The 26,846-nt window shown below is 46.7% G+C and overlaps 1 protein-coding gene across 7 annotated transcripts in view; it reads right to left on the bottom strand.

The window, feature by feature from the left end:
* Positions 1-26,846, bottom strand: part of DPP6 (dipeptidyl peptidase like 6) — a 1,045,929-nt gene that overhangs the window by 146,520 nt on the left and 872,563 nt on the right. For all 7 annotated transcript variants that reach the window (XR_006334937.1, XM_043872438.1, XM_043872440.1 and 4 more), the window contains exon 7: positions 19,064-19,145. Coding sequence is in view for 6 of the 7 variants with exons in the window: in XM_043872438.1 (XP_043728373.1) it covers positions 19,064-19,145 (82 nt within the window). In the remaining variant the exon portion in view is untranslated. The remainder of the gene's footprint in view (positions 1-19,063; positions 19,146-26,846) is intronic.

Here is a 26,846-nt window from a genome sequence, read left to right as displayed (position 1 = left end):
GACCCCGTGGACTCTAGCCCACCAGGCTCCTTTGTCCATGGGATTCTCCAAGCAAGAATACTGAAGTGGACTGCCATGCCCTCCTCCCGGGGATCTTCCCGACCCATGGATCGAACCCACCTATCCTGTGTCTCCTGCATTGCAGGCAGAATTATTATTATTATTTTTTTAATCACTAGCGCCACTGGGAAAGTTCAATAGCTGAAGTTTATAAATTCTCACACAATGGTGTGTAAATTCAATGCAACTCCCATTAATCTCCCAAAAGTGTTTTTTAAAGAACAAAGTACCCGCAGTAGCCAAGAAAAACATGAACATCCAGTAAAACAGATATAATAATACCTATTGTTAACGGTTATGCTGCCATACTGATCATAAAGCTACGGTAATTAAGAATGTGTGGTTCCATCACACTGACAGACAAGACCGGTGGGACATAGCAGGGAGTCAGAAACCAAACCTACACAGTCACAGAAGTTGATAAATGGTAGAGGCAGTCATAAAGATCAGGGAGGAAAGGAAGGTTTGTTTTTTTTCAATAAATAACCTGGTACAATGATTATTCCTATGGAAAAATAATTGTAAGTCTTCTTCACATTCTACACTCAAATCAATTTTAAGTGGATTAAAGACCTGTTTTGAAAGATGAAATTACAAAAACTGTTACAAGATATAAGATAGGAGGTATGATCTCAGGGTAGGAAACATTTCTTTAAAAAGACATAAAAAATGCAAACCATAAATGAATAAATAAACTTGATTTCACTGAAGTTGATATCTTTTCCTATTAAAAATATCAAAATGAAAGTGAAAAAAAAGCTATAAAATGCAAGGAAATATTGACAATAATAAAATGGACAAATAATTACAATTTGGAATATATAAGGACAAGCATGCACAGGGAACTATATTCGATATCCTATGATAAACCAAAATGTAAAATAATCTGAAAAATAATATATATATATATAACTGAATCACTTGCTGTACAGAAGAAATTAACACAACATTGTAAATCAAGCATACTTCAATAAAAAAGAAATGCACCAGATTTCTGTATATTAGTTTTGTTTAAAAAAGACTGTACAAAGAAATTGTACATAATAATATCAATAAAAATGGACACACTACCCAAAAGAAAAACAAGGCATGAATAAGCATTTTTACAGAAGATGTAATATGAGTAATTATGCCTGTGAAAAAGTTCAACCTCATTAGTAATCAATTATATGCAAATTAAAACTCACCGAAACTTTGACACATTTGTACCAGGAAATAAGTGACATGTACTTAACCTTGAAAGTATTTTAAACTAACTAGAAAAGGACCTGCATATTGATGGACAGGAGACTGAACAAACTTCTTGAGACGTATTTGTACAATGGATGACAACACAGCGCTGAAAAATGTTTAATTAAAGCTACACGTATCACAAACACCCACAAATATCACAAATGGTGTTGAGTGCAGAAAGCGAGGACCAAGAGAACCGGTAAGATTTCAGTAACAGCTAGGGGCTTCCCTGGTGGCTCAGTCAGTAAGAGAATCTGTCTGCCAATGCAGGAGACACTGGTTTGATCCCTGGGTCAGGAATATACCCTGGAGAAGGGAACGGCAACCCAATCTAGTACTCTTGCGTGAGAGATTCCATGGACAGAGGAGCCTGGCAGGCCACAGTCTATGGGGTCACGAAGAGTTGGACATGACTGAGCACACATATACACTTCAGATGTATTCTTTTGTTTTTACAATGCATTTCATTAAGATATAAATATGCATCTGAAACACAAAATAGTTAAATGTAGAAAACTAAAACAAAAGTGTTACCCTTACTCCCTGCCACCGGGAAGGGAACACTCAAGGTTTTCTTTGTTTAACCCTCCACAAAAGCTTTCTGAGAGGATGTCATACTGGGCTGATGATCTGTTTCTTATGGGAGGGACATTTTATTCCAGGTGGGGCTCATTGCTTGCTCTGGGGCCCTGGCAGCTCATTTATGGAAGCTGCAGAGATTTCAGATGAAAATATCACAGATAGGTCAGTGTTTCATTTCCTTTAAGGAGTGAGGCGGGAGAAAGATAAGGGTGTTAGATTAATTACGCCAGAGGCTGTATCAGGAGACAGACAGCTTCTTGATACTGCATAAATGGTTGCATGGGTGGCCTTGAATACAAATGTCATCACTCACAGTAATAGTAACACTTTGCACTTGCAGGGCATTTAGGAGATTTTCAAAGACTTTTCACAAACGTGAACTCATTTGTTCTCGAGATGAGTACTTCTGGTTTTTCACCTGAGAGGCTGAGTCCAGACGTACAGTTTGGTGCATAGGAGGAAGCAGCCCCCCGGTTTCTGTTCTGATACCATCATGAATACATGGTCTTGGACAAATACCTTACGTTTTCTCAACTTCAACTTTCTCACTGCTAAATGGAGATACAGTGAACAAAAAGGCCATCTATGTAGATTGCCTGTCTTGCAGATTGGGGCCTTGGCAGCCCTAAATAGATGGAATACGGGAGTGGGCAGTCATTCCCTTCTCCAGAAGACCCAGGGATCGAACCCGGGTCTCCCGCATTGCTGGCGATTCTTCACCGTTGAGCCACCAGAGAAGCCTCTGCTTTATATTATCAGGTGTTATGTCCCAAACCAAGCTGCCATGTAGCTACAACTCGCTGTCTGCATGGTGTATTTTTAGTAGACTTTTTTTGCTTATAGATCTGATTGGAGAAAATCCCCCCAAAATTATTAACACTGAATAAAAGATCTAGCAATGTGGGCAATGACTCCTCACCCAGGTTTAGAAGAAAAAGAAAACACAATGCTTTTGAAACTTCCTGATCTTAACTTTGAATTGAACTGACTGATCAGGACCAAGGTAACTTGAAGCGCAGGCGGCATCTGCCTGGACGTGCCCACGGGCCTGACCAGGGACCGCTGCCTTTGGGAAGTGATGGTTGGTTTGACCAGGAATGTCCTGGCTGGCGATTTTATATGCAACACACTCCTTTGCTACCGGCCTGGTGATTAAAAACATGACCTCACAGATTCTTTGCTTCTTCACGAAGTGAGAATGGTGTTCACGAGGCTTCAGAGTTTACTAAAGAGGCCACGCAGGCCCCACCCCGCCTGCCGGCATCTGAACCCATGATGATCAAATCTGTCTGCATGCGAGAAGCTCCTGGGAGCTTTAACACAGCGCTTTGTGTGGCGCCCAAGCCGTGTCTGGTCCAGACACACCAGAATCCCTGGGCAGGGAGCCCAGGCACTGGTCTTTATACAAGTCAACGCGTAGCTCAGAGCCACTAGCTCAAGCAAACACCGACTGCCAGACCCTTTGTTTTCACTACATGTGTACTAGGCTGTTGAACTCTTGGCCAATAAAATTTGAGGGTTGTTGGAAGGAAGGATGTACAGACTCTGCATTGGGGAATCACTAAAACACACACATTTCCTCACAACGCAGGAGGCGAAAGGCAGGTCTACCAGCTGCCCAACAGGCTGCTTTGTTATGACACTGATTTGCGGTTTGGATGCGAGTCAACAGGTGTGCGGGGAGATGGCCGAGGCACAGAACAGCGAGATGTGCTGCCGTGATGTTCTGTTACGTTTCACCAGCCAGACACGAGAGTTTACTTTTCCACTGACTGATGAATTTACACTTTTATTATTCTGTGCCTTTTGATAGGAAGATTGTGGAGTCTGTTAATCTCATAAGGCAGTAACACAGGAAATTTAAAAGACAGAATTCATTAAGCAAGTCCACCGTGAACCTTGTCCTGGGGTGATCAGATTCACAGGAAATATTTAATAGAGAACAGTGATTTCAGAGCACATTTCAATGACTCAGATTCCATTAAACATTCTCAAATTCCATTAAATGTTCATATTTTCAGTGAACTTAAAAAAAATATGAGCTTGTATGGCCACAGAGAAAATTAGTTTAATTCAATAAATATGTGTATATGCAATTAAAATTCTTTTTAATCTGGAAACTTGCTGGAATTTCACTGAGTCCATGCTTCAGCTTCATGTCACGGGTAATTATAACTCATCTGGAGGCTGCAAAGGTTAAGATTTAAGGGAGGTGTGTCACAAGTGATGGCCTAAGATGGAAGGCCAGCTGCAGTAGATGAAAATAAAAGGAAAATAGGAAAAATGCACCTCGGGTTTATGCTCATATCAGAAAACGTTGTGTCCGATTCTTTGCGACCTCATGAACTAGGAAGCCCCTGGTGGGTTTCCCGGTGGCTCAGACGGTAGAGAGTCCACCTGCAGTGTGGGAGACCTGGGTTTGATCCCTGGGTCCGGAAGATCCCCTGGAGAAGGAAATGGCAACCCACTCCAGTATTCTTGCCTGGAAAATCCCATCGACGGAGGAGCCTGGTCAGCTACTTGGGGTAGGCAGGCAGTTCATGAGGTCGCAAAGAGTCGGGCTTCGCAATGAGTGACTTCATTCTCCCACTCTCAGAAAAGGTAGTTGACTTTCACCCTGGGTAAACAATATGCCTTAATTAGCAAAAATAAACAAATAAGACTTAATCAAAGGAAACCATAAATAAAAACCAAAAGACAACCCACAGACTGGGGAGAAAATATTTGCAAATGATGCAATCAATAAGGACTTAATTTCCAAATACACACAGCTCATACAACCCAATAACAAAAAACCAAATAATCCAATCAAGAAATAGGCAGAAGACCTATAGACATTTCTCCAATGAAGACATACAGATGGCTGAGAGGCACATGAAAAGATGCTCAACACGGCTAATTCATCAGAGAAATGCAAATCAAAATTGCTATGAGGTACCATCTCACAGTCAGAATGGCCATCATCAAAAAGTTTACAAATAATAAATGCTAGAGAAGGTGTGGAGAAAAGGAAGTAGTCCCACCACTACCCTGTTGGTGGGACGGTAAACTGGGGAAGCCACTGTGGAAAACAGTCTGAAGGTTTCCTAAGAAACTAAAAATGGTTTTCGTTTCCTAAGAAACTGAAAAAAACATATGACCCAACAATCCTACTCCTGGGCATATATCCAGAAAGGTGAAAACTGTAATTAAAAAAGATACACGCACCCCTATTTTCACAGCACACTATTCACAATAGCCAAGACCTAGAAACCACCTACATGTCCACTGACAGATGAATGGAGAGAGAGGATGTGGTGCCTGTATACAGTGGAATGCTACTCAGCCATAAAAAAGAATGAAATAATGCCATTTGCAGCAACATGGATGCAACAAGAGATTATCATACGAAGTGACGTAAATCAGAAAGACCATTTGATATCACCTACATGTGGAATCTAAAATGTGACACAAATGAACTTATTTACGAAATAGACTCAGAAAACAAACTTACAGTTCCCAAAGGGGAAAAGGGTGAGGGAGAGAGAAATTAGGACTTTGGGATCAACATATACACACTACCATATATTAAACAGATAAACAAGGACCCACTGTACCGCACAGGGAACTCTATTCAATATCCTATGATAAACCATCATGGAGAAGAATATGTGAAAGTGCGGCTTCCCAGGTGACGCTAGTGGAAAGGAACCTGCCTGCTAATGCAGGAGACCTAAGAGACGCTGGCTTGATCCCTGGCCCAGGAAGATCCCCTGGAATGGGAAACAGCAACTCAAACCAGTATTATCGCCTGGGGACGCTTACGGACAGAGGAGGCTGGCAGGCAGGCTACAGTCCACGGGGTCGCGAAGAGTTGGGCATGACTGAGTACGTACACACACATGTGTATGTATACCATACATACACTATACAGCAGAAACTAACACACTGGTGTAAATCAGCTACACTTTAATTTAAAAAAATGCTTTAATGGATCACGTCCTTCATTGAGCCTTTGAATACTCACTGCATGTTTATGAACTGTCAAGTCTGCATTTCAGGGCTGAGCACACATTAGGGGAAAGGAGAAGGTCCTCACTCTTAAGGAGCTTACAGTGGACAGAGCTTCACACACGGGCTGCTGAGTGTGGGAGGCAGGGGTGCAGGGCTGGGGAGAATGAGCGGAGGGTCTCCAGCCCAGTCGTGGTTGTGGCTGTGGATCCGGGAAGGCTTCCTGAGAAGGTGGCTTTAATGGGGCACCTGAGGTGGGGTGGGGCCTGTGTCCTGGACGCTGGGGACTCAGGAGCAGAGGGGAGAGGATCTGGGATGGCCAGGCAGTTGCAGAGCCTTCATCAGGGCGGACGCTCCGCCTGGGGGTGGGGAGACCAGTGTCGGGGGCAGCAGGGTTATGGGGTCAAGGTCGGGCTTCCCCTACCGGCGATGCAGCCGGGGGCAGGATCGACACTGGAGATGGCACAGCCCCTCTGTTCCAGAAGGTTCTGGAGCAGGGCAGACTCGGGCTGGGAGGCCACGCCAGTGGCTCTCACAGGGCCCAGTGGGCGGTGATGGTGGGGACGCGAAGGACGGGATGCGGTCCAACAGTACCAGGAAAGCAGGAGGCGCAGGACCTGTTGATGGATGGGTCAGGGCAGGGATGAGGAGGACCACAGAGTCTGGGACACCAGGCTTCTGACCTGGGCAGCGGAAGAGACGTGGTCCCTTCACTGAGGGGCAGTTACTGCAGTAGCAGCACAGAAGGTCTGGGTCCAGGTTCTGCGTCTGGGTCAGTTCACGGCAGGCACAGCTCACGTGGGCAAGGACCACAGCGAGACCGGGGCTGGGGAGACGGCAAATTAAAGTATCTCCTGGACGTGGCTTATCAATGTGAGTGACCTACACTCATTAAATCAGGCCCAGCCGAGGACGTGAAAACATAATTCCAGCTGTTACTGGCCATCAGAGCCATTATGGTAAAAACAAACCATTCAGCAAATGATTAGGTTTTCAAATTGAAGAACAAACAGAAAAATCGATTCACAAATTTGCTACTTGTCCTTTACAAGTGGAAAGAGCTGAACTGAAATGGATTTTAGCCATGATATACATAAAATAAATACAGTGTAAAGTACATAAAACTGAGTCTGTTTTTCTTTTTTTATACTGACTCATGGATTAATTATGCTCACTCGCATCTTTGTTCTGTTGTAAGGAGATGCCTGCATCTAGGTGTCAGACGAATGAAATAGAACCTCACTGACTGTGGGAATAGCTATGCTATAGGGCAGAAAGAAGACAGTAGTATCAAGACAAGGTCTATAGAAAAGAGAAGTATTGTCACTTTTCGGAATTTATAATTGATTTCAATAATCAATAGGGCTGACATGATGTTATAAAGGAGGAGTCCTGGGAAGTCTGTTTTGAAGACAAGGCGGGAAGAATCAATTATTTGCACATAATTGACAGAGACATTGCTAAATTGCCTCCAAACATTCTTAGAAGCGTCCTTTTCACGTGAGCTGTTTTCTGTCTGCTCTAACTGTTTTCTTCTCCGTGTTGTTCACCAACCCAGACGCAAGACCCGGAGGACCAGTGAGGCACACAGCAGTGAGGTCTGACTGTCCCCTCTGCCACTGAACGGATGGACAACACCTGTGTCCTGGTGGGACAAGAAGGGGGTGCTTCTGTAGTCTGACGTGCCTGGGGAAAACCGCGGAGTTCCAGCCCTTTGGTCAGGACACTCAGGCCAGCCTGTCCTTCCTGACCTGGTTTTTAATAGTGAAATTCGCTTCTTTGTATTGAGGTCTTTCATAGCATAACAACCTATTAGGAGGAGTCTCCCAGGTGGCTCCACGGTAAAGAATCTGCCCGCCAATGCAGGAGACGTGGGTTCGATCCTTGGGTCAGGAAGACTCCCTGGAGAAGGAAATAACAACCCACTCCAGTTTTCTTGCCCAGAAAATCCCATGGACAGAGAAGCCTGGCGGCTACAGTCCATGGGGCCACAAAGAGTCAGACATGATTTATCGACTAAACACCAACATAGCATAACAACCATTTTAAGAAACAAAATACGACTAAAAATCCAGAGTTCCTTCCAAGAGTTGCTCATGGTCTGAACTACTCAGTTAATGAAGCAATAAACTTGTTAAATCTTAAATTTTTTTAGTTTGTAACATAAGTTTTTCTAATTTCCATGAATTTTGGACCATGTGTCCATATATCTGACATTTAGTTTTCCTTTCCCTTCTGGATCCCATTCATTTACCAAGTATTTGGTGACAATCTGACTCTGCTTGGTGGAGCTGTGGGCCGGGGAAGATCAAAGTGAGATGAAAACCACTCTGCCCTTGCACAGCTTATGTTTGGTCTGGGAAATAAAGTTACTCAAAGTGAAACAGATGAACAATGAAAGGAGGAGGCTGATTAACTGCTACGTTAAGTGGGGCTGACAATATCACAGCAGTTTAGAGAAAGCAAAAGTCATGGTTATTCCATGGAGACAGGGAGATGGAACCATTACCTTGATATTTTCCAATTGTGAAACATTTTAGGGATTATGATAAAGAGGTGTTCCTTCCACCCAAGTGGGAGAAGTCCACGAAATAGCCTATAAAAGCCCATTATGGATCCTAAAGAGAATTCTTAGCAGCACAAATACTGTAGATTACGCCCAAGGCCACTGAAAAAGAAATCTCCAAATGCCCAGAGCCAGATCTGCACATAATGGGGACTGATGGGTTTGCCCGTGGCTGCAACTGCAACCATACCCTCCAGCCCCACATCCTAATGTCTAAAAAGGTTATTTTAATTTATAACTGCCTTCTTACATTATCTGAGGAATCTATCACTAAATGCACTCTTTCTTAATGCAGAACTCTGGTCCTGCTTCTAAATTCTATTTGATAGATCATCCTGAACTTCTCTAACCTAATATTCCCAAGGCTGATGTGGGCATCCTTTGAAATTAGATTTTTCATAAAAAATAATACACTGCTTCCATCACAATTGCATTAGGGAAGCTGTGATGAGGAAGAGAACATGGTTTATCTCCACAGACCTAAGTGCACAACTAGGTCAGCCTGGTTTTCAACCCCAAATCCACCTTCTCCTTAATTGCTTTGGCTTACAAGTAAATTCTGGGAAATCCCTCCTGAGGGTTTGCAGCCGGGCCCAGGAGAAAGAGCACGTGCACAGTGCTCGGAAACCAGCGGGCGGGGGCACCGTCGTCCTGCGGGCCAGTGTACCCTCATGTGTGCCCTGCAAAGAGCACCACGCTGGACTTCCCCTTGGCTGGAACACACGGCTAACGGATGGAGTTCCTAAGCCTTGCATTTCACAATCATTCTCTTTTCAATCTTTAATGAATATGTAATGAGGCTTATCCTACAAACTTTTAGAAGTGGGTAAAATGCCCATTGCCTGGCCAGGTTCACTTATCCTTCCCCATATACATGTCCAACAGTGCATTTTTAGTCATAACCTTATTTAATAGACGGTGTACGATCTGCTCCTGTACGGTCTACCTACTGTTTTTGATGGCTGTATAATGGCTCTTCCTGTCAATGGACCATACCTCACCAAATTGCTCTTCTATTGACACTGATTTTCCAGCCTTTAAAGCTATCATTATAGATAACAGCATCAGGAATGTCTGTTTGTGATGCAGCTTTTGGCTTCTCTATTTAAAAGGCGTTTGTGGCTCAGCTGGTAAAGAATCTGCCTGTGATGCAGGAGACCCCGATTCAATTCCTGGGTCAGGAAGATCCCCTGAAGAAGGGATAAGCTGCCCACTCTAGTATTCTGGGCTTCCCTGGTGGCTCAGCTGGTAAAGAATCTGCCCGCAATGCAGAACACCTGGGTTCGATCCCTGGGCTGGGAAGATCCCCTGGAGAAGGGAAAGGCTACCCACTCCAGTACTCTGGCCTGCAGAATCCTGTGGACTGTATAGTCCATGGGGTCGCAAAGAGTCGGACAGGAATGAGCAACTTTCACTTTCACTTCCTATGCCAAAGGGCAGGAACGTCTTTATGACTCTTACTACATATTTTCGTGTTGTTAGGGAATGAATTTTCTCTTATGTGTCCCCCCCCCCCCCATTCAAACAGCATGACAAACGTTACGAAGAAATCTGCACTGAATCATAGTTCACTAATATGAAATGGAGTATATCCTGCCTTATCAGTGAACAAGGCTGTCACAAAACCATCAGTGATTTCGGGCCTCCAAATGTAAACCTCTGAGCCGGAGGGCACCCAACGGGGAGAATAAAGCCTGGGAATCGCAGGTGTCAGCTGTCACCACCCCCAAAGGTGACTGAGGAACTGAGGATGCAGCAAAATCAAGAAGCGGATGAAGTGAAATGAAAGAAATGATTTCGCTGAGCCCAGACTCTTGGAACTTCCCACACTTAGAAGAGCGCTTCATTCCTTAATTTGCGATATCAGGTTTTCCCTAATTAACAATAATCTTTGATATCCTGACCACCTCTCCCCTCTTTATTACAGATTCTATATAACCTGCCCTCCACGCCCCCTCCTTGCAGGGGTTCTCTCAGGGCTGCTGGAGACGCAGCCTCCCAGGCCTGAAGTCCTAAGAACACCCCCCAAACAAGCAGAACTCCCAACTTTTGGGTTGCATGTATTTTTTTTTTTCAGTCAACACTAATTACACTGCTCTCTTCATTTTCTCTATAATCCTATGGTGACAAAGTTGCCTTTATGTTTTCTTTTTTTATTGGAGGATAATTGCTTTAAATATTGTGTTGGCTTCTGCCATAGATCAAAATGAAGCAGCCCCAGGTACACACATGTCCCCTCCTCCTTGAACCCGGCTCCTACCCCAACCCACCGCTCTAGGCTGTCACAGAGCACGGGTTTGAGCGTCACACAGCGAATTCCCACGTCTATCTGTTTTACACATGGTCGTGTGTATGTTTCCACGATACTTTCTCAGTTTTCCCACCCTCTCCCTCCCACGCTGGGTCCACAAGCCTGTTTTCTACGTTGCCCTGCAAACAGGTCCATCGGTACCATCTTGATACAACCACGATGGAGAACAGTATGAGAGTCCCTAAAAAACTAGGAATAGAACTGCCATCTGACCCAGCAGTCCCGCTACTGGGATACACCACACACCATGCCTCTGTGTTCTGAAATCCCGTGTGTTCAGGGACCCTGCTGGTCAAAGGGAAAAGCCGTGGAACCACTTCCTAACCATCTCCTTTCATCGACGACGGTGACCACTGGGGAGCTCTGCTTACCACACCATCCATCCGGGTTAATTGCCGGAAACAGCTTATTTACTTGAGTGCAAGTGACTATTAAAGTGACGGAGTCCCTCAGAGCCGTGAAGTGATAACATATTGCGTTAAATCTGAAGGGTACCCTTGGTGGAGCTGGTAAATCACTCACTAAACCGGCTCCATCCATTATTTGAGGACACGTCAGGCGATTTCCATCCCCGTGAATTAATTTCTTGGCTACTGTCATGGACTTCAGTGCCCATGATGAATGTTTTTACAATGAATACCAAATTAACCCAAGCTGATTAGAGGCTTTTATAAGTTATTAATGGGATGTCACTCCAGCCTGGTCCTCTCTACATCTACAACGGTTTCATTAAATAATCTCCGCTTGCTGGAAAGATCCATCTTTCTCCCCTCGTGGGACTTGTCAACATCGATAGACGTTCCCTGCCCCCTTGGTTTCTAGAGCTGGGGGAGCAGTGATGCCCTTGGAGGCTGTGACCTGGGGAGGGAGCCGCCCTGTTTCTGCTGTTTCTGGGGACGGTTAGGATAGAGAACAGTCGACCAGCAGGGGGCTCTGGTTTACCAAAGGGAGAGGAGGCAGGAAGTCTCACCTGCTTTTTAGTTTTCAAGTGTTTTTTTTTTTTTTTTTATTCCCCCGCCTCTGCTTTACTGAGATGTAACTGACACACGAATTGTCTAAGTTTCAGGTGTTCAATGTGTGGATCTGACACACCTCTCTACCTCAAAACGATCACCACCATAGCGTTATGGACGCCTCCATCTCCATCTAGTCACTTAGCCTTTCCCAAGTCAGACAGAAAGACAACGACCATGTGATCTCACTTACTTGTGGGGCCTGAAAAATCTGAACTTACGGAAACTGAGAGTAGAAAGGTGGCCGCCAGAGGCTGGAGGGTTGGGGGCGGGCGGAGGGTGGGATGACGGTCACAGGGAACAAGCTTCCAGGCAGAGGATGAACACGCTGGGGAACCACCGCCCGGGCTTCCTGTAAGGAACGTATCCTCTCTGTTTCTCCAGGAATCACCCTGGCGGGGCGTCAGGGCAGGGGAACCGTCCCTGGGAACCGTCTTCTCTAAAGACACAGACATCTGAAAACCTAGGTGGAGCCAAAGGCCAAGGGAGGTGATGGTGTGTCTCGTGAGCAGCAGCCCTTCCCCGAGAAGAGTCGGAGAAGTGCTGGGGAGGAGACAGCCTTAGACGCTCACGTGGACCCTTGGTTATAGCCGACATCTCTCTGGTCTATCAAATGCAGCCTCACTCACCTTCCTACACAGGCCAGACCCTCAGCTGATGATATTCTTATTTTTTTTTCCCTCATTCTTTACATTTTCTTTAAGCCAAGTAATAACCCTAATAACTACAGCAACAAGAAAGCCATCATTCAAAGAGCACTTCCTTCATACGAGGTTCTATAACACGTACTTTAAACAGATTAACTTAGCCCACACGGTGACCCCTACAAGATACACATTGTTGTCCCCACTTTATAGATAAGGAAAACTGAGGCTTTGAGAGGTTAAGCATTTTAATGCAGATCATGGCTTTAAAGTGTCAGAAGCAAGGTCTGAACGTGACTCTGTGACACCGATGTTTTTGCTATGACTGGTCCTTGATAACCAGAACAAACTGAAGAAAACTCCCTTCTCCTTCTGAGGCCTAAGATGAGGACCTTCAGGCTCTGAGACGGATGAGATGGCCGTGACGCTAGATCAGGGCTTCCGGGTTCCAATCGGGGTTGGGTCCTGGGCTCCCTGCCCGCACCGTCCATGGTCTGAGCTCACGGCTGCAGGGCGAGACCCCCACCACTGGCCCTTCTGTCTGCACCTGGCCGCCACCCCGAGAGCTGAGGGTCCCCCCGAGGCGGCCAAGCTCTCTGTAGGCGCCCACCCCTGCGAGGGGCGCTCCACTCCCTGGTCTGCCCTTCATTCACCTCCAGTCATCTCTCTGCCCTTCATTCCAGGCGACCACATGCTTTCCAGGACAATCTCTTCATCGAGCCTCTCCTGTTGAACTACTGACATTTTGGTAGCATGAATTTTTACAATGTTAACGAGTTGTTTTAAAAAAGCTCACTTTCTTTAAACTGAAAACACGAATGACCCAGCGTGAGTGCAAATGCCTTCAGTTCGGATTTTCCTGAACCCTTCACTAACCCTCAGAAATGAGTCAAGATGCTGTCCTGGGGGGAGGAGATGTAAGCCAACGCCAACGAAGGGGCGAAGTAAGACCCTCACTTTTCCTTTTGTTTTTTTTTTTTGGCTGTTGACATTTTAGAAAGAAAAATAACCTCTGTTGATAAAGCAGTGTTGTTAAGTAGGTGGGAAAACAGCACTGAGACAAAAGGACTCCTAAGAAGCGGATTTATTTAAGACCTGGTTTCCTTAGAAGGGACTTCAGAGTCACAGCTGTTACACCGCTAACAGGCACAGTCATGACTGAGGTGGAGGGCGGCCCAGGTCTCTGCAACGGGGTCCCCACGAGGTGACTGGGGGAACACGGGTGCATACGTGTCCACAAAGCAAGGCTGCTGGGAGTCGGGGAGGAAAGCCCAATGGACATGTGGGGCTGGAGGGGCTCCACGCTGACAGCAGGTGGTTGAGTTCACCCTAGGAGGAGGCCCGGACTTCAGGGTCTCAGCAGGGCTCGTGCTGAGAGCTGAACCGGCCTGACGAGCTCCACACCAGAGAGTGGGGAGAGGCCTGAGGGGCGATGGGCCTGTTGAGGGCTTTGTTCCAGGGGAATCAGTTAATCCAGACTGGAGGGTCCAAGAGGCCCGGCAGTTGCTCATCTTCTGTCGCTCCCGCTGGGGCCAGGACACCAAGTCTGGGTGGAGTGGATGGAAACAGGGTGCTCTGTGGTCAGTTGCTCAGTCGTGTCCGACTCTTTGTGACCCCATGGTCTGTAGCCTGGCAGGCGCCTCTGTCCATGGGATTCTCCAGGCAAGAATACTGGAGTGGGTTGCCATGCCCTCCTCTAGGGGATCTTCCCAACCCAGAAATCAAACCCATGTCTCCTGCATTGCAGGCAGATTCTTTACCTCTGAGCCACTAGGGAAGCACCAAAACTAGCTAGTATAAGTGTGAATCGTTCAGTTGTGTCCGACTCTGTGACCCCATGGACCATAATCCGCCAGGTTCCTTCACGGGATTCTTCAGGCAAAAATACTAGAGTGGGTTGCCATTCCCTTTTCCAGGGGATGTTCCCGACCCAGGGATCAAACCTGGGTCTCCAGGATTGCAGGCAGATTCTTTACTGTCTGAGCCATCAGGGAAGCCCCGCAGTGGATGAAAACGTGGTGGGGAACATTTATTTCTGAGGGCGACCACAAAACACGAAGCAGCTGGTGATTGCGGAGATGGAGGGTCTCTGCCAGCAGAGGCGGAAGTCATCACAGAGAGAACACGCCTCCCTCGGCACTCCCGGGAGCTGGCAGATGGTCCAGGACACAGGGAGCATTCAGTGGCGGTTTACAGAGATGGAGAGGAGCGAGGAAGTGAACGTCCAGACCGAGTGTCCACAGAAGCACAGTGCTGCAGCGTCCCTCCCGTTCGGGTGGTGGACGGGCCCGTCCGAGCGGGGTGGACGGTTGGCAGTCCAGGCTGCCCTGCCCTGAGACCCTGTCAGGAGAGCTGACAGCTCAACCACTCATGAAAAAAATCAACTTTCAACAAGGACTCCTCGACCCCCCTGGGTAAGTTATTCTACCCGTGACTTTCCTTGGAAAAGTACCCCAGGGTCTACCCAGCCGTGCCATCCGGAGGTCAAGGCACAGCCCCTCGTTGGTAAAGATGCTTCCCTTTGTTCCCTGGTCTCCAGGGAGACGCAGAGCAGGAGCTCACTGTCATGAGGACCACAGCCTCACGCCCTGGGAGGTGATGGGTAAGTCGACATCCTCTGCTGAGCGGGGACGCGGAGCCATAAGCATTCCTTCGTTTCCTGCCGCTGGGGTATCACATCCCCGCTAGCTGCTCCCCAAGGACAGCGCTAGCCCCACCGCCCCCAGTCCCCTCAGCACCCCTCCGCCTGCCCTTCACTGCACGATTCTGAAGACAGACTCAGCACCCCTTTCAAAGATGTGCACCTGTCCCCATCACGGGAGCAGGCCAGGCAAGGAGGAAACCAGCTCTTGGTCTCTGACCCACAGAGTGGGCCCGCGCAGACCCCGGCCTTGAATCACTGATGTGGTCTGCTGCCCTGCAGTCGGTTACAGAAGTTTCCACGTCACTTGGTTCTGAAAGAAAACAGTGCTACGCAGCAAACCCACCAAGTTCCCTACGCTCTAGAGCGAGCTCACTGCAGGGCCCTCGAGGCCTGGACCCCAAGAGTGCCGTCAGCTCTAAGTGCAAAGCAGGCCACTGCAGCTGCCCTCGGGGTCCCTGTGCTTTTGTTAAATGTTTCTAGCAGAGATGACATACGAGGAAATGGAAGGATAATTTAATCACATTCTAGATCAGCAGAGACAAAACCTCACATAAACAGACGAACATGCAGGGAGGGGTGGGCAGGACATCACGAAATGATCAAAGAAAACGGAAATTCTCCATTAGGCAGTCAATCATCTGCTAGAGGATAAATGGAGAAAGATACAGTTTGGAGAGAAATTTTGATATGGTTTATGTTTCAGGGTAAATCACTACATATACTGACTGAAAAAGAGGGAGGAGGGACTTCCCTGGTGGTCCAGTGGTTAAGAATCTGCCTTGCAATGCAGGGGACTCAGGTTCAATCCCTAGTCAGGGAACCAAGATCCCATGTGCCATGGAGCAACAAAGCTTGCACGCCACGCATACTGGGCTTCCGCCACAACTAGAGAATCGTGAGCTGCGAGAAAAGATCCCTCGTGCTGCAACAACGTCTCAACACAGCCAGATAAATAAGGGAATAAATATATATCTAATAAATTTATTTTTTAATTGAAGGATAATTGCTTTACAGAATCTTGTTGTTTTTCCGTCAAACCTAAACAAATGTTTAAAAAGAAGAACAATGGGAGGAAGAGGAAGCTGAGAGACAGCTGTTCAATGCTGAGTGTCTTTTCTCAGTTAATCTCGCTTAATCCAGCCAAATCCATTTTTCCATCTCGAGGCTTTCGGCAGATAATGCCGAGTTCTGGGAATCGCCTGGTTATCCCTCAGGAAGAACAAAGACCGCAGACCGGCACTGCTTCAGCAGCGACTTTCGGGCAGAATGGACGCCTCCCCGAGGTCAAGGTTCTGTCCTCTCGCAGCGCAGGGGCCGGTCCGGCCGTGCTCACCACCTATGATGCGATCTGAAGGTCAAATGAAATTTACCCTAAAAGGCGAGAGCCAGTGATCTGAGGCCCCGTGGCGGCGCGGGAGAAAATGCCTCCCTCTGAGCCCCTCCTGGTGGCCTGGCCCGGGTCACTTCCTGTGGTTCAGGGGTCTCCAGCCCAGAGGCATCATGGGGATCTGGCCACACGGGGAGGAGACGGTGCCCGGAAAGGCCTTGGTGAACTTTAACTGCAGCTGTGTTCTCTGCTCCCGGAGGACAAGTACTCATTTCACTCTGACTCATTATAATTAGAGTCGATTTCCTCTGGGGAGCAATATTTACTTTTAAAAATAAAACAGCAATGAGAGATCTGTGAGTGTTTGCAAGGCCTGCTTGTGGGTTTCGAATTGTCTTTGCCAAGAGCGCCCACTGGGAGCACCTGGCCCCGGGGGTCGGGCCTTCCCAGGTGAGCACAGAAAAGAGGGCATGTGGTCCCCTAAACATTCACCAACTGCTGCCTTCCGGGAAAGGCTGCTGACTCCTGCTCCAACATACAGGATGTTTTCTCAGCGCTGAGAGGTATTGCCTTCTAGACTCAGTACAAGAAAAACAGCAAAGTTAAAAAAGTTTAAAGTCTCAGATTCCAGGAGCACATGAGTACGCCTGGTACTAAGGCCAAATATCAGCAATAGTACTTGACCGAACCTTCATTTCCCCGAAGCAGAGAGGAAGCTGAACTTCCTTCACTGTCAGTCACATCCTAAATATACACGAAGATGTAGATGCGTAGCGCTTCCCTGGCGGCTCAGTGGTAAAGAATCTGCCTGCAATGCAGGAGACCCGGGTTCAAGCCCTGGGTTGGGAAGATCCCCTAGAGAAGGAAATGGCAACTCACTCCACTATTCTTGCTCGGAGAATCCCATGGACAGAGAAGCCTGGCGGGTTGCAGTCCATGGGGTCGAGAAGAGTCGGAGGTGATGGAGTGACTACACTTTATTTTCTTTCACACACAGATGCTAGCTATTTGCCTCCATCTAATTATTTTATATTTAAGTGGTTGAGAACCACAAGAATATCAGCTGATTATTCACCTGTCCATTCATGCATTGACTTTTGACCTCAACAGTTATTTCCCAAGTGCCAGGCATGGAGCTAGATGCTCAGAATTCACAGATGGAAAGCGCTCGGGGCTTACCCCAAGGACCACCCCAGTGGGGAGAGATGTGTGGGCAGGAACTCATGTGTGAAAGGAGTTTGTGTGGTCACACTGGGGTGCCTAGAGAGGAGGCCTGGCCCTGTGAGCAGAGAGGCTGGGAGAGCTTTCTCAAAGAAGCTGACCCTAGTTCTGCTGCTGGTTATTGTTTAGGAGATGAAGGTAATAACTTCCAAAATCACGTAACCCAGCCCTGACCACGGCGCAACCTGGCCTGAGTCTTAAGCACTTCAGTCTTCTACAGTCTCCTATGGAATTGTGATTTTTTCCCTTGCACAAGCGTTAGCGGCCTGGAGCAAAGACGACTCTTCTCTCCTGGCTGTGACTGACTGATGGACGGGTGTCATTCTGCGAGTCAGCTGGTGGCACCCTCCTGCCTTCTTGTCACTGGTTTAGATCCATTAAACGTGCCTTTTGAAACCTCCGCTCACTAAGTGTGCAGCACAGGGAACACTTGGGTAACAGCTAACACAGCCGGTGGCCTACACCTTCCTGCTTCTTCAAATCAATTCGAGGCAATGGAATTAACACACAACCGAGAAAAAATAATTGTACTATTGGGTAAAGGAAGATCATTTTAATTCCTAAGACAGTAGGCAGCCTGTTCAACAGAATCTCACCCCAAGGTTTTTAAAATGATCATTTTCTGTGCTATTTTAGGAGGAGTTTTAAAAAATGCAGCTTTATTAATCCGCTCAAAGATGTAGAAGAAAATGGTCAGCCACCATGCCACCTGATCTTCAAGCTGCAGGCGCTTTCAGGAAAGGGTGATGCAAGCTTGTTAATGGGACTGACATGTATCACCCGGTTTTAGACAGGAGTAATGCTAGGGATGAACCCGAGTGGTCACCTCACCCAATCTTTCACACAGGAGCCGGGCTAGCCGACAGCAGCCTGGCATCTAGTTCACGAACTCCCAGGGTTAGAACCCATGTGTTTTAACCACTTGTTCAGACCCCTTTTTGCTACACATTGGGTTTCTCAAAACGCCTTAGTTTTGCCAATTCGAGTGGGAATCCATGGAGCTTTCTGGCAAAAGCAGAGATGGCCCCATCAGCTCTGGGCATTCTGCAGACACTGGGAGCTGGGAGCCCAGGTCCACGGCAGCTGCAAATCTACTTTTCTCATGAAACCCTCCCGAGGAAAGAACCAGAGTTCCACGAGCAGAACTCCACCGTTCTGACCATTCCCATCTGCTGTCCTCTGATGAGGTCCATCTCAGATTCACGGTTAAGTCTAGAGTCAACACACGCGGCCCAGTCAGGGACTGCTTTAAGGATAGCAGGCACCAGAACCAAGGCATATGCTCTTCCAACTTCAACAGAGTTCTCTAGCAAAACAGACGGCCGGCCATTTACACATGCAGATGTCCTGGGGTACTTTTCCAAAACGTAATTCACACAAACACAGACTCTGAGTCTAGGGAGATACACTCAGTCTGTAAAACATAAACTTCATCAACGCGGACACATGGTCACTGAAAGTGATGTGCTTACCAGCTGCTGACCCTTGGGGCCCCATCCCGCATACTGAAGTTTAGCGTTGCTGACTTCCGGCGGATCCAGGCTCTGAGGGTCCCTGAAAGAAAAAAGCAAAGAAAGAGGTGGGAAATAAGAAGTCAAGATGATGTAATATTATCTTCCACCTGTAGCTCACTCGTTTTTCTTCCATCGAATCATTTTCAGGAGCTTGTGTTATTCAATTAAAACATCTCATTCAGCCTCCACTAGATTTCTTCTGATACATATATATATATATATAATTTACATGAAACTGAAATAGGCTGGTCATTGCTTAACTTCCATAGTAAATATTCATCAAGAGAGAACATGTGGAGAGGTGTGTAGACCAATTTCTAAAATACCCCTAATAGTCAAAAATGGGAACGTGCAGCTCCGCAGGGATAAATCCCCACAACTTCCATCTCCATCTCTGGCTCTCCTGGCAGGCAGGCTTCCCCCTGAGCACGATGCTGGGTCATTCTGACCTCCCCAAGCAGCAGCCTCGGGACAGAGTCCACCCTTAGTTTGTGCTGATTCAGAAGAAGGGTGGGGTGGGGGAAGAAGGAAGTGGTGAAGGAGGGAGTGAGGAAGAGAGGGACCAAGACCTGAGGACAGAAGGGGGAAAGCCCAGGAGGAGGATTTTTTTTTCTTTTAAACCTCACATTTTTCATTCTTAATTTATTGATATGCAAAATGCCACACTTTAAAAAAAAAATCTTGTCTATGTATTTAAATAAAGGTCCTAGTGAATAAGTCACAGTAATAAAAGGAAAAAACCTAACACTTTTGTAAATATTAACTATTTCAGTATATTTTATAGCTACCACTGTGTACCCATGTAGGAAAGACTGGAGTCTGAGTTTCTTTCAGACATGTCTGCCAAACAGGCCAAGCTCTGCAGAGGAGCACCTGTCACTCAAATATAATGTTTCTTGTGCAGAAGACACAGCTGTGAAGGTGCCCATTCGTCTAGAGAGACCAGGGTTGAGTGGTCTTAGGAAAACACAGATGCTGGATTTTAGGAGCTGCCTGAACCAAGATGAAGCAAGAAGGGAAGGGAGGTGAGTGAAATGGGTAAGAATGTGCTGATTCAGAGCTTTGATCAGCAGAAAATTCTAAGGTATTAATAAATGCTTAACAGTACTATAAGGATGAAACAGAGTACACTGCAGACGAAAACGTGTTAAGGGAGACAGGATAGTCTGCAAAGCCCCCAGGGGTTTCAGGCATTGTGGAGAAACCAGGGAAGCCTGAAGGTGGATGATGAGGAGCTAATAAGAGTGACAAGGACAACAGCAGTCAGCCAGGAGGCGGACACCCAGGCAGGTAGAAGGGCCTTAACATTCCAGCTTCCAGATGGTTTTTAACCAGCTCTACCTCTGTACGCTTTTAACATTTCAAAGTATTTTCATAAACATAAGTGTTTTCCTCTCTAACATGCTGTAGGGAAAGGCTTTCTAAGGCTGACTCAAAACCCAGAAGTAATAAAAGTGAGGTAAATTTACATAACAGTACATTTTCTGCATGACAAAAACCACAAACAAAAGATACTGGCAAACTGGGAGAAAATATTCATAACAAATGAATGGCTAATATCACTATTATATAAAGGACTTTCAACTATCAAGGTTATAAAGGAACAAACAAAAAGAAACATGAGAAAAAGACATGAAGAGATAATTCACAAAAATACAGAAAAATGTATTAAAAAGGACTCAAACACGTTCGAATTAGAGAAACATAAACTGAAACTACACTGATATTTCTCACCCACACACACACACATACTCTCACACATATACAGATAGATCCAAAATCCAGATATGTGTGTATCTACTGGTTAGTACACATAGCTACATGCCCTTGCTCTGTTTATGGAGAAGCCTAGACTCAGTGATACCCAGGAGAAGATGAGCCCACCCAGTACCCTCATCCTGGTCTCTGAGCACCATCGTCCAATTAAAAAAGAATAGGGCTCCCAGGAGAAGAAATCATAAGCAGGCTAGAACAGCAAAAATGCAGGATGAGTCTGGGACATCTTATGGACCCGAAAGTAAGGCAAGTCCCAAAAAAGATAGAGCTTGTTAATAGAAGGCAGAAGCTAAAGCTCGCATGGCCAAAGTTGAAACAATCTGAGCAGCAAAATCATGAACAATAATATTGACTTGACCCATAGAATAAATATTCATGATCGTTACTAATATAAAGAATCAAATACATAACTGGGGGGGGGGGAGGAGCAGCTCTTCATCATAACAGAATTCCAATCAATAAATGCAGAAGGAAAGAGCATCACCCTTGGGGGAACAGCAGAGTGATGACTGCTGCAGACAAGATCCATGATGGATGCTAAAATTAGCAGGGAAAGTCTGAAGAGAAATGATTTGCATAGTCTCAGAGTATCTCCTGCAAGATACTTATCACCCCAAAGGAGAAGATAGCAACTTTACAAGGAGAAACCTGGCAGACAGCAACTTAACCAAGAGATCAAGGTCAGCATCACCAGAAGTAAAACAAGTCAACATCAGGACCGTTCAGCAAGATTCACTGAGAAAAACAGAACCTCATATATATAGTATTGTCAACTGGTGAAAGTGAAAGTCACTTCTTCCTGTCCGACTCTTTGCGACCCCATGGACTATACAGTCCATGGAATTCTCCAGGCCAGAAGACTGGAGCGGGTAGCCTTTCCCTTCTCCAGGGGATCTTCCCATCCCAGGGATTGAACCCAGGTCTCCTGCACTGCAGGTGGATTCTTTACCAGCTGAGCGGCCAGGGAAGCCCATCACTGGCAAAGCCCATTATCAACTCCTGGGGAATAAACGTAGAATCTGGGTAATAAAAGAAACCTAACCGTTTTTCTCCCTTGTGTTTCATATAATTTCACTTACTCACAGGGGGCCAGGTGAAGAGGCCTCGCCCTTGGCCGTTCAGACCACCAGAGTTTCTGGTGTGAAATCGCTGCTCCGCCCCTTCTCCTCAGGGGCGTGTGCAGAGATGCTGCACACATTTCTGTGATTCAGGATGGTGGCACTTGAAGGCCGTGTGCAAAGGCGCCGAGCTGGGCACTGCGATCTGGAGTGAGAGCCCGGCCCCTTCGTTAGCCCCGCCCCTCCGATAGCCCCGCCCCTAGAGCCCCGCCCCCTGCCCCTGACCACACTTGATGAAGCAGCCCTGCCCCGACCCGGCAGAAGAGCATGTGGTCTAAAGGCCGATCTCCCACCTCAGCGTCCTTCTCGTCCTTCCATCAGAGGACAAAGCTCCCCTCTGCTGCTGAGCTCAGCCCCTTCTCGTTCTATTGGCTCCACATACGGCAGGACGACCGCTGTTGGGAACCAACTGGGGTGGGTCGGTAACAGCATCTCTGCTAAGAATGCATCGCCTCTCTCCAGTCATGAAAAAACTTCAGACAAACCCAGATGGAGGCGCTCAGCCAAACAGCCGGCCAGTGATCTTCAAAAGTGACCTTTCCTTCCACAAAAGAGAAGGGAAGACGGAGGACATGTCACAGCCTGGAGGGGACTGAAGGGAATTACTACCCGCAAGAATGTGGGATTCTGATACAGAGAAAAGGCAGTGATAGAAAAGCTGGTCAAGTGCAACTGAGGTCAGCCACTGAGTGAATAACACTGCACCAGTATTAACCTTCTGTTCCTGATAATAACACTGTGGGTATGAAACACCGATACATTAACAGCAGGAGAAGTGGAGTGAGGCGTAGAAGAGAACTCTTTGTACTATTTTTGCAACTTTTGTTTATCTAAAATTACTTCAAAATAAAAAGCTAAAACTATTCTGAAGAATTTTAGTAGCTTATAGCTGGTTGGTTATAAAAATTATTATAGTATGTAATGCAAAGTTAGAGAATTACCCCAACCCTGACATACTGTGATATTGATACTGAATTGGAAAACCATGACTTCTGAATCTAACACATGACTGTATCTAACTTCTGTATCTAACACAGCCTCGGCACTCAATACACGCATTTGAATAAACAAATGAGATGGACGGACTACAGATGGATGCATGGCACTAAGGAAAAGAACTTTAGCAGGTTTAAAGGTCTAATGAGCTCACCTGTCCTGGGTTTATTTAGGATTTTCGAAGCACAGACCACAGGGTAGGAGATCAGAAAGAAGTAGCCTTACTTATTACTGAAAATTAGTTTGTTCGATTATGATACCCTAGGATACGTCTAGGATACTCACAATAGCTGATGAACTTGTCTCTGATCTAACAACTGTAAATTCCTGTAAAAATTTCCATAAACGCTGCCTGGAAATCACATCTCTAGCAGATAAAGTGTCTCAGAAGGCGGGGTGAGCACCAGGCCAATGCACCCACCCACACACACGCGTCCAGATTCATTACCTCTGCTCCCCTGTGCTCAGGAGACCATTGTTCCCTCTCGAGAGACGACAGACAAGAGTCCACAGCCTGGAGGCAACAAAGTTATAGGCAGAACCTCAGGCTGGCGATCAGAAGTCTAGCGCCCAGGTTCCAGCTTCCTGATGCAAGATCATGCGTCTGGGCTGATCACACGTGACCACAGATCACATGATTCAACAGGAGACGCTCCTGTATATACTGACAGCAGGCCACACAGCACTTGAAAGTGGAGTGTTACTCGCTCAGTCGTGTCTGACTCTCTGTGACCCCATGGGCTTAGCCCCCCAGGCTCCTCTGTCCGTGGAATCCTCCAGGCAAGAATACTGCAGTGGGTTGCCATTTCCTTCTCCAGGGGATCTTCCTGACCCAGGGATTGAACCTGCATCTCCTGCATTGCGGGCAGATTCTTAACCACTGAGCCACCAGGGAAGCCCATTATCTAGTACATACTTGATAAATGCCCATTTACTCACTGATAAACTGGTAAATCCCCTAGAGTAGGAAATGGCAATCCACTCCAGTATTCTTGCCTGGAAAATTCCATGGGCAGAGGAGCCTGGAGGGCTACAGTCCATGGGGTCGCAAAGAATTGGGCACAACTGAGCAACTGAGTGCACACAGACACACACACGCACACACACACACACACACAGGTAAATATTCAAGTCAACTATGCACCACAAATTCTATGTAACTTTAACAAAAGGTCCAACCACATATCAGCTATAAGGACAAATTTACAGAACTCAGCAACCCAACACATGACCTATATTCCTGTATTAGACTGGAGCTTGGGTACAGAGAAGTTAGCTCTCAACCATACCCTCCCCACCTGTTTCTGTAAAATAAACCTGTATTTTTGCATCTGCACATGATTGTGTCAGATTCTTTTGCTTTCACATTAAAAGTGCATCTCTTCCAGCCACCCCCTCCCCCCCGACACACCCAGACCCCTGGAACCAGCAGAGAAAAGCATGGAGCCAACCGGAGTCTCTCCCCTCACTGGGACTAACCCACCTGTCACTGTCCTTACATCTAGCGCTTGGGTGCTTGCCACCCTCTCGGCACCAACTCCAACCTCTCCTGCTCTCTTCACATCCCCTTTTATCTGCTGCCCCCTTCCTCTGCTCTGAGCAGAGACCCACCTGTGGGGCAGACGGGAAGAGACCTGATCCTGGTCACCTTCCAGGAGGAACCTGCTGCTCTGGAGGAAATGACAACCCACTCCAGGATTCCTGCCTGAGAAATCCCATGGACAGAGGAGCCTGGAGGGCTACAGTCCACGGGGTCACAGACAGTCAGACACGCCTGAGCACGCACACACACACACACACACGTGCACACACGCAGTTGATTTACAATGCTGTGCTAACTTCTTCTGTACCGCAAAGATTAAGTTACACATATAAATACATTTTTTCATATTCTTTCCCATTATGGTTTATTACAGGATATTGAATACAGTTCCCTGCGCTGTATAGGAAGACCTTATTTACTCATTCTTTACGTGATACTCTGCATCTGTTAATTCCAGACTCCCAGTCCTCCCCCCACCAAGCCCCTCCCCTCTGGCAATCACAGGTCTGTTCTCTGCGTCTGAATCTGTTTCGGTCTGGTAGGTAAGTCCATCTGTGTCATATTTTAGATGTCACACAGAAGAGACATATACGGTACTGCTTGTTTTCTGTCTGACTTACTTCACTTAGTGTGATATTATCATCTCCAGGCCCATCCGTGTTGCTGCAGAAGGCATTATTTCAGTCCTTTATGGCTGAGTGCTATCCCACTGTATACACACGTACACCACACACGTTGTCTCTATTCCTGCATCTGCTGATGGACATTTGGCTTACTGCCATGTCGCAGCTGCTGTACATAGTGCTGAACACAGAGTGAATGTATCTTTCTGAATGATAACTTTTGTCCAGATACATGCTCAGGAGTGGGATTGCTGGAAATGACAGCTCTATTTTTAGCTTTTTCAGAACCTCCATACAGTTCTCCATAGTGGCTGCAGTGGAGTAACTCTCATGAAGCCCCAGCATCCCGAGGACTGGCTCCATCTGCTCTTTCTATCCTTCTCCTCTCTCCTCATTGTTACTTCTTTCCAAGGGGGCACTTTCCCATCTACATACGAGACAAGCCTACCACAAGAACAAACACAACACATCTCGTCCATTTATGATTCACCCCCTTGTCTTTTCTCCGGAACCTCATGAAGTAGATCACACGCAGGGGTCATTTTCTGACTTTCCACCCTGTTCTCAACCTAGTGGAGTGTGGCTTCCACCCCACTGTGAAGCTGGCCTGCTCTTAAGGTCTCCCGTCACCACTGACTTGCCAAACTCGTCTTCTATGGGCTCTTCTGCCTCCTCCTTAAAACTGAGTGTCCTGGGCTCCACTGGCCACACCTGCTCCTCCCACTGCACTCCCACCCTGGTGATCTCGTTATGGTCATTTTTGTTGTTCAGTTGCATCCGACTCTTTGCGACCCCACGGACTGCAGCATGCTAGGCCTCCCTGTCCATCACCATCTCCAGGAGCTTGTTCAAACTCATGTCCACCGAGTCGGTGATGCTATCCAACCATCCCATCCTCTGTCGTCCCTTTCTCCTCCTGCCTTCAATCTTTCCCAGCATCAGGGTCTTTTCTAATGAGTTGGCTCTTTGCATCAGGTGGCCAAAGTATTGCAGTTTCAGCTTCAGCATCTGTCCTTCCAATGAATATTTTGGGTTGATTTTGTTTAGGATTGACTGGTTTTATCTCCTTGCAGTCCAAGGGACTCACAAGAGTCTTCTCCAGCACCACAGTTCGAAAACATCAGTTCTTTGGCGCTCAGCTTTCTTTATAGTCCAACTCTCACATCCATAAATGACCACTGGAAAAACCATGGCTTTCACTAGACAGACCTTTGTTGGCAAAGTAATGTCTCTGCTTTTTAATATGCTGTCTAGGTTGGTCAAAGCTTTTTTCCAAGGAGCAAGTGTCTTTTAATTTCATTTCAGTCACCATCCACAGTGATTTTGGAGCCTCCCAAAATAAAGGCTGTCACTGTTTCCACTGTTTCCCCATCTATTTGCTAGGAAGTAATGGGACCAGATGCCGTGATCTTAGTTCTTTGAATGTTGAGTTTTAAGCCAGCTTTTTCACTCTCCTCTTTCACTTTCATCAAGTCTCTTTAGTTCCTCTTCGCTTTCTGCCACAAGGGTAATGTCATCTGCATATCTGAGGTTACTGATATTTCTCCTGGCAATCTTGATTCTAGCTTGTGCTTCATCCAGCCCTGTGTTTTGCATAATGTACTCCAAATAGAAGTTAAATAAGCAGGGTGACAATATACAACCTTGACGTACTCCTTTCCCGATTTGGAACCAGTCCATTGTTT

The sequence above is a fragment of the Cervus elaphus genome, chromosome 18 (genome assembly GCF_910594005.1).
Source record: "Cervus elaphus chromosome 18, mCerEla1.1, whole genome shotgun sequence".
Taxonomy (NCBI): domain Eukaryota; kingdom Metazoa; phylum Chordata; class Mammalia; order Artiodactyla; family Cervidae; genus Cervus; species Cervus elaphus.
Note: the sequence above shows the minus strand (reverse complement) of the source record. Positions and strands in the feature narration are given on the sequence as shown.